The 8,715-nt window shown below is 44.9% G+C and overlaps 1 protein-coding gene across 1 annotated transcript in view; it reads right to left on the bottom strand.

Moving 5' to 3' along the window:
- The window catches only part of LOC105553650 (DNA polymerase epsilon subunit 2-like), a gene marked incomplete at its 3' end in the record, with an annotated part of 30,361 nt that extends 24,764 nt beyond the window's left edge, over window positions 1–5,597 (bottom strand). Inside the window, exons 1-2 of the mRNA XM_011999772.1 lie at window positions 5,358–5,597; window positions 841–941 (exon numbers count right to left, since the gene is read on the bottom strand). Of these exons, the coding sequence (XP_011855162.1) occupies window positions 841–941; window positions 5,358–5,425 (169 nt within the window). The remainder of the gene's footprint in view (window positions 1–840; window positions 942–5,357) is intronic.
- Window positions 5,598–8,715: the final 3,118 nt, after the last annotated feature.

Raw genomic sequence — 8,715 nt, 5'->3', positions numbered from 1 at the left:
GGAACCCGGGAGGCGGAGCTTGCAGTGAGCCGAGATCGCGCCACTGCACTCCAGCCTGGGCGACAGAGCCAGACTCCGCCTCAAAAAAAAAAAAAAAAAAAAAGAAGAGATGGCAGCTCTGCTTACTTTACTCTTTTTTCCTCCCAAACATTTAGGAGTACCTCACTTAAATATGACATGGTAATAGCCACTAGGAGAGACAAAGTGACTGTAAAGGACCAGATCAAAATCAGAAGCCAAGTGCAGGAAACACGGTGGTGACACCTCCACTGGGGGAGAGGAACTATAAAAGGGCCCTTGGGGAATATCTTGAGGTTCCAACTAAATTAAAGGTTTGGATGTCTTCAACAGTTAAAATAAAAAAGAAGGCCGGGCATGGTGGCTCCCACCTGTAATCCTAGCACTTTGGGAGGCTGAGGCGGGTGGACTACGTGAGCCCAGGAGTTCCAGACCAGGCTGAACAACACAGTGAAATCCCGTCTCTACTAAAATACAAAAAATTAGCCCAACATGGAGGTGTGTGCCTGTAATCCCACCTAATCAGGAGGCTGAGACAGGAGAATTGCTTGAACCTGGGAGGTAGGGGTTGCAGTGAGTCGAGATAGCGCCGTTGCACTCCAGCCTGGGCAACAGAGCGAGATTCCGTCCCAAAAAAGAAAGAAAAAAAAATTAAAATAAACTAAAGGTATTACCCCTTGGGAAGAAATGCTACCATGCATACATCTTATAACACTGGGACATCTTAATACTGAAGCCTCAACTTCACTTTAAATCTATACATCTAACTGAAGATGCAGAACTATATTAACAATTTAGGAGTTATCAGAAAATATTACTTACAGGGTTGCTTTTCAACTGCATCAATTATCTTTTCCAGTTTATCGTCAAGCTCTAATTCACTGATAGACTGCAGAGCTTCTGTGAGGTACTTAATAGCTTCACTAAGAAAAGGAAAGAAAAAATGAGGCAGGTCATTAGTAATTAAAGGCTAAAAGTTTTCTGCCAAAAAGCGGCAAACACTCATCAACCTGGCACTGAAAGGACGAACACTAACTTCTCTCTTCAAATAGCACTCATCTTTCCTGTGCTTTCTGAACAAAATCATCCTCCTATATCTTGCTAACATAAAGCCTCAAATCACATCGTTCCTCTAAAAAGCCTTCCTAGACCAGCTCTACCTGCTGCAATCTTCCCTTTCTTCTGAAATTGTTAAAAATCATATTTACATATACCTTAGATCTGATATATCACATTAGCCTTGTACTACTTACTACCCTACATTTAAGGCAAGAGTCCATCTGTTTCAATGTCAAGCACCATATCCTGAACATAACAGACACTCATATATTTAATTTGATAATGCACTTGTTCAAAGTAAATTCCAGTAATCACTGTTTTCAATTATAAAATAAGACAAAAAAATAGGCTTGGCCGTGTGCCGTGGCTCACGCCTGTAATCCCCGCACTTTGGGAGGCCAAGGCGGGCAGATCACGAGGTCAGGAGATGGAGACCATCCTGGCTAACACACGATGAAACCCCATCTCTACTAAAAATACAAAAAAATTAGCCGGGCATGGTGGCAGGCACCTGTAGTCCCAGACACTCGGGAGGCTGAGGCAGGAGAATGCCGTGAATCCGGGAGGCGGAGCTTGCAGTGAGCCGAGATCGTGCCACTGCACTCCAGCCTGGGCGACAGAGCGAGACTCCATCTCAAAAAAAGAAAAAGGCTTAAAAAAACTATGACATCTGAATATAATCATAGAAACAACACTCATTAAAATCACATGAATTTGTGTTATATGAAAAGAGAGGTTGGCACTCCCTTTGACAAAGATGGAAGAGGCCCTCGGGCCTGACAATACGCATATTGTTAAGACACTGCCACCTGCTTCATGGATGAGTCTGACCATCATTAAAAAAAAAAAAAAAAAAAAATCACAGCTGGGCGTGCAGTGGCTCACGCCTGTAATCCCAGCACTTTGGGAGGCCGAGGTGGGCAGATCACAAGGTTAGGATATCGAGACCATCCTGGCTAACATGGTGAAACCCCATCTCTACTAAAAATACAAAAACAAAATTAGCTGGGCGTGGTGGCAGGCGCCTGTAGTCCCAGCTACTCGGAGGCTGAGGCGAGAGAATGGCGTGAACCCGAGAGGCGGAGCTTACAATGAGCAGAGATCGCGGCACTGCACTCCAACCTGGGCGACAGAGAGAGGCTCTGTCTCAAAAAATAAATAAATAAATAAAATAAAATAAAATCACATTAATTCCTGACTTAAATCCCAATAATGATCAGAATGAACAGTATTAACTAGTTACATACCATTACATGCCATTCTGTATTTGCAGCACACAACTTTACACCTCACATCAATATTATTGCTGATTACTGTATTAAACAATTAGCTAATTACATGCCATTCTGTATTTGTAGCACACAACTTAACATTTCACATATTATTGTTATAGTCATCACACTAATTGTTCTATATGTTGGGTTGCTTATTAGTTGTTTTGTGTGTAGGTGTTGCATCTCTCCAATTTATTATAGATAACTGAGAACTGAGTTATTAAAACTTATTATTAAAACTGTAACTTAGAAGTCTGTGCCATCCTTCCACAGGGTTCTAAATACACTTGAAAGTGGTCCATAAATATTTGACCACTGAGTCCCTAAAATCATATACATTTTGGGTACGTCTTGGGACAGTTCTTAGCATAGACCAAAACCTGCAAAGCCATACAGGATCTTGCCCCTGCCAAATCCCATTAAGCTCATACCATGTCCCTGGCCTTCCTGGCACTCTCCTGCTTCGGGGCCTTTACATGGCCATTTTCTCCCACTTTTCTCTCCACCTCGTCAGGTCCTGTTCCTTTTTTTTTTTTTTTTCTTCTTTCTTTTTTGAGATAGAGTCTTGCTCTCTCGCTCAGGCTGAAGTGCAGTGGCGCAATCTCGGCTCACTGCAACCTCCACCTCCCGGGTTCAAGCTATTCTCCTGCCTCAGCCTCCTGAGTAGCTGAGATTACAGGCACGCAACACCAGGTCCGGCTAATTTTTGTATTTTTAGTAGAGATGGGGTTTCACTTTGTTGTCCAGGTTGGTCTCGAATTCCTGACCTCGTGATCCGCCCGCCTCAGCCTCCCAAAGTGCTGGGATTACAGGCATGAACCACCACACCTGGCCAAGTCCTGCTCATTCTTTAACAGTCAGCCCAAACCACTTCTGAAGTGAAGTTTTTCCCTGACTCTACAGCAGTTTATACACGTTATTATACACTCTCATAGCACTTCTTTCCTGAAATCCCTTTCACAATTGAGATTAAATAGCTGTGAAATAGTCATTTAATATCCATGGTAGACAGACTTCTAAGATGGCCCCCAATAATCCATTACTCCTAGTAGTTACACCTATGTAATCCCCTGCCCTTAAGTGTGGGCTGGACCTAGTAACTTGTTTCTAAAAATAGAATATAGCAAAAGGGATAGAAAAACTTACTGTATTGTAATTTTGAAAGTAAAATTTAAAAGTGAAAAGAAAAAATTTAAAAATAACAAGATGTCACTTCCTTGATTAGGTTACTTCAGAGTTACTAGCGGACTCTCTCTCTCTTGATGAAGCCATGTCGGGGGCACACATGGCAAGCGACTGAGGGTAGCCTCCAGCCAACAGCCTGCAAGGCAATCAGGAACTGAATTCTGCCAACAACGGAATGAGCTTGAAGCGAATGCTGCCTGGTCAACATTTGAGATGATCCATCTTGACTGCAACCTTGTGAAAAGACCCTGAAGTTGAGGACCCAACGAAGCCACACCTGAATTCCTAACCCACAGAAAATGTGAGATAATAAATGTGTACTGTTTTAGCCTCTAAGTTGTGGGGTAATTTGTCATGCAGCAATAGAATACACTATCTGCCCCCTACAAAGCTCTTGCTCTCTCTTGCAGCCCCTTGCCCTAGCACAGTGCTTTGCAGCTAACAGATTTAAGTATACTTATGACTGAAATAATTAATGAACAAAAGCTTAATATTAGGTCAAATTCTAAGTGAAAAGAAAGTTAATTCATCAGTTGCTCATGCTTTCAAAATGTCAAGGACCAATTGAACAAAACTCATTATTTTCCCCCAAGGTATATCCATTACTAACCCAAAGTACAGTTAAAAGTCCCATAAAACTCACAAAAACCAACAAAAAATCTACACACACGAGAGCAATAAAAACAGATACAATGAGGTATATCCAGTTCAGCAGGTATTTAAATATGTATAAAATATTGTGTTCTAGGCCAGGCACGGTGGTTCACACCTGTAATTCCAGCATTCTGGGAGGCCACAGCGGGAGGATTACTGGAGCCCAGGAGTTCAAGACCAGGCTAGGCAACATAGCCAGACCCCGTCTCTACAAAAAATACAACAAAAAATTAGCCAGGTATGGTGGCCCACGCCTGTAGTCCCAGCTACTTGAGCCCAGGAGGTTGAGGCTGCAGTAAGTCAAGTTCGCATCACCGCCCTCCAGCTTGGGCGACAGTGAGACCATGTCTCAAAAAAAAAAAAAAAAAAAAACACACACACACACAACTCTAAAACACGTAACAGATTTAATGAGAAAAATCTTGGAAAGGTGAATATGTTCTATAGGTCCTCAGAAACACAGATATGTCCAGGAAACCTGACTTTCACATAAATTGGCAACTGCAGACGTGCGAGCGGGCTGTTTTGGGTCTCTCATCTGATGTCTCAGCAACCTTCCCCGGAGCCTGAGAGCTGACCGGGTCACCAACGCTGATAACCGGCTGCCATAGACAGGTTGCCGCTTCTCGGGCTCAGTTTGACACGTGAAAAGAGCCCGGGCCCGCCTAGAAGAAACATTAAACTCCTTGCACGGGTCGGTGAAACCAAAGAAGGCACGGCAGCCTCAAGATCTTAGAACTTTTTTTTTTTTTAATGGAGTTTCTCTCTGTCGCCAGGATGGAGTGCAGTCGCACGATATCGGCTCAGCGCAACCTCCTCCTCCTGGGTTCAAGCGATTCTCCTGCCTCAGCCTCCTGAGTAACTGGGACTACAAGCGCGCGCCACCACGCCCAGCTAATTTTTGTATTTTTAGTAGAGACGGGGCTTCACCATGTTGGCCAGGATGGTCTCGATCTCCTGACCTCGTGATCCGCCCGCCTCGACCTCCCAAAGTGGTGGGATTACTGGCGTGAACCACCACGCCCGGCCGCTTCTTAGAACTCTGTCATTTAAGATCAAGCCCCCTCTCCGCGCGCGGGGAGCCGCCGCGGTGCGTCCCGCTGCCGCACGAGGCAGCCGGGCCCCAGCTCTTCCCTCTCGCCCCTCAAGCTGCCCAAGCCCACTCACCCCCGGAGTAGCAAGCCCCGCAACTTAAAGGCAGAGAGCGCCCGGCTCCGCAACCGCTCCGGCGCCATATTCGCGATTTGGCGCCACCGCCGCAGCTCCGCCCCTTCCCGGGCGAGCCCCGGCCCAGCTCCGCCCCCGGACCTGTCCCGGGTCGCGCTCGACCCTGTTACGATCCCTGCTTGGTCCCGGCTGCCTGCGCCGCAGCCACTCGCACCTAGCAGTTTGCAACCCCGGACCGAGTAGGCTGAAAGTGGAGATCACCTCGCGCTCCTTTGCTGCCGGGAAATTGAGGGCCAGAGCGTCTTCCCTGGTGTCGGGCTGCGTTGAGCCAGCCACAGCGCTCTCACCGCTGCCCTAGACATTCCACGACTGCGGCCGAGCTTCCCGGACCCAGGATCCCCCTTCTTTGAAGGCTGTGAGAGCTGTTGGGTTCCCTACTTCGCACAAGCTCTGGAAATACTGTGCCTCGACATTTACTGGAAGCTGTTATAAATCTTCATCGCTCCCACCTACCCCGTTTTTATTTAACTTGAGGGCTTCGTATGCGCCATGCACCGTCATAAGCACTTTAAATGTATGAATTGATGTGTTGCTCATGACAGCCCAATGAGCTGTGTGCTGTCTTTTCCACAACAGCCTCATTTTACAGATGAGAAAACTGAGACACAAAAATGGTAAAGGACTTGCTCAAGATGAAACGACGAGTTAAGTGGTGGAGTCAGGATTTGAACTCAGGTATTCTGATTCCAAGTGGACTGTCAATCCGCCACACTTTAAAACGCTTGCTCCAATGAGTTGACTAAACCATGGAGTACTTATAAGTAAACACGCGGCCTATAAAACATGAGGATGAGGCCGGGCGCGGTGGCTCACGCCTGTAATCCCAGCACTTTGGGAGGCCGAGATGGGCGGATCACGAGGTCAGGAGATCGAGACCATCCTGGCTAACACGGTGAAACCCCGTCTCTACTAAAAAATACAAAAAACTAGCCGGGCGAGGTGGCAGGCGCCTATAGTCCCAGCTACTCGGGAGGCTGAGGCAGGAGAATGGCGTGAACCTGGGAGGCAGAGCTTGCAGTGAGCTGAGAAACGGCCACTGCACTCCAGCCTGGGCGACAGACCGAGACTTCGTCTCAAAAAATAAAAATAAAAATAAAAAAATAAAAATAAAACATGAGGATGATTTCGCAGTACCAATATAAAGTGACCTCCAACGTATACGGGTTTTTTTTCTTTTTTAAAAAAGCGCAGTTTAATGAAGGAAGGGAAACAAAAATATATGTATTAGTTTTTGCATTTTAAAAAACCTCTGGGCCCCGGGCGCAGTGGCTCACATCTGTAATCCCAGAACTTTGGGAGGCCGACGCTGGCAGATCACTTGAGGCCAAGAGTTTGAGAACAGCCGGGACAACATGGTGAAAGCCCGTCTCTACCAAAAAAAGAAAATACAAAAAAATACAAAAATTAGCCAGATGTGGTGGCGCGTGCTTGCAATCCCAGCTCCTGAGAGGCTGAGGCAGGAGAATCTCTTGAGCCTCGGGGGCGGAGGGTGCAGTGAGCCGAGATCATGCCACCACTCCAGCCTGGACAACAAAGCAAGACTCTATCTCAAAAACAAAAAAAGCCGGGCGCAGTGGTTCACGCCTGTAATCCCAGCACTTTGGGAGGCCGAGGTTGGCGGATCATCTGAGGTTGGGAGTTCGAGACCAGCCTGACCAACATGGAGAAACCCGATCTCTACAAAACTACAAAAAAATTAGCCGGGTATGGTGGTGCATGCCTGTAATCCCAGCTACTCGGGAAGCTGAGGCAGGAGAATCGTTTGAACCCGGGAAGCGGAGGTTGCCCTGAGCCAAGATGGCGCCATTGCACTCCAGCCTAGGCAACAAGAGCCAGACTGTCTCAAAACAACAACAACAACAAAACAACTCTGGAAGGTTAAACCAGAGACCACAAAAATGATTAACTATAAATGGGTGAGGCGATAGGGATGAAAGTGAAAACTTTCTTTACAGTGAGACTTTTAATGCATGTGTATGTCTTACGTATTCAAAAAATAGAAAATAAAAAGGTGAGCTTAAAATTGAATGCATACTAAAACCAATACACCTAATTGCATATTAAATTGGTAACATAACATCACAAGTGATTTTTGAACACAGTTCTCTTTATTTAGTGAAATATTTTTCAAAGACAAAAAGTACAAAGAAATTTTTAATTTTTATGTAAGAAAGGATAGGAGATAGGAATAGAAAGACATACAGTTAATTCTCATTACTGTACCTGTGATAGTTAGATTTTATAAGTAGCCACCAACAAATAATTAGTGAATACTAAACCATTGCTACCAGGGGAAGTACAGAATTAAGTTCCTGTGAGCGTCTGGTGACAATGTTTTCATCAACTGACCAATATATAACCTTGTTTTATGTGTGTTTTTATTTAAAAACATCTTTATATTGTGATTCATTAGCACTGAACTCAGGGCCAACAGCCCTATAACTCATAGCTGAAGGAAGCTTATTTATTACATGCATTTTCTCCATAAGGCACATTACAACCTTCTTGTACCTTCAAATACTAGACAAAACTTTAGCACTGTGCTTGGAGGCAACTTTAAACAGCAAAATCACCAACAAAAATAGCAAAAATGCTGAAAATACAGCACTAAATGTACCAGAAAAGGGACATTTACTTATAGTATGAGAGATGACACGAGAAGGCAGTGTCACTCTGTTTAACCTCATCTGGGAATGTACGTGATAGGCAACTCAAATGTTCTGCTTCTCTATGCATGTCCTCAAAAGACCATGAAAGCGTCCAACATTGATTTGGGCATTACAAATAAATGTTAGTGAATAGGTGAATTTGCGAATAAGGAATGCACAAATAATGGGGATTATCTGCTTACCCCCTAGAAGGATGAACAAGGAATAAATGGTTACCTATGGGCAGGAAAGGAGGGGGAATAGGGACATAAAATGATAAAGCTATTAAGTAAAGTGTTTTAGGAAATGGATATTTGCACAGTCCCAAAATATCATCCTCCAGATAACTGATAATTATACAGGGGAAAATGCACTTTTACAATGGAACATTCAGAGGTTACCACCTTAATCAAGTATCAAACTTAGCAGGAGAATTGCTTGAACCCAGGAGGCAGAGGTTTCAGTGAGCTAAGTTCATGCCACTGCATTCCAGCCTGGGCCACACAGTGAGACTCTGTTTCAAAAACAAAAAACAACAACAAAAACCGGCCATGGGCAGTGGCTCACACCTATAATCCCAGCACTTTGGGAGGCTGAGGTAGGCAGATACCTGAGGTCAGGAGTTCGAGACAAGCCTGGCCAACATGGTG

This window comes from Mandrillus leucophaeus, unplaced genomic scaffold (genome assembly GCF_000951045.1).
Source record: "Mandrillus leucophaeus isolate KB7577 unplaced genomic scaffold, Mleu.le_1.0 Scaffold60, whole genome shotgun sequence".
Classification (NCBI taxonomy): Eukaryota; Metazoa; Chordata; class Mammalia; order Primates; family Cercopithecidae; genus Mandrillus; species Mandrillus leucophaeus.
The sequence above is the reverse complement of the archived record's forward strand: the minus strand, read 5'-3'. Positions and strand labels throughout refer to the sequence as shown.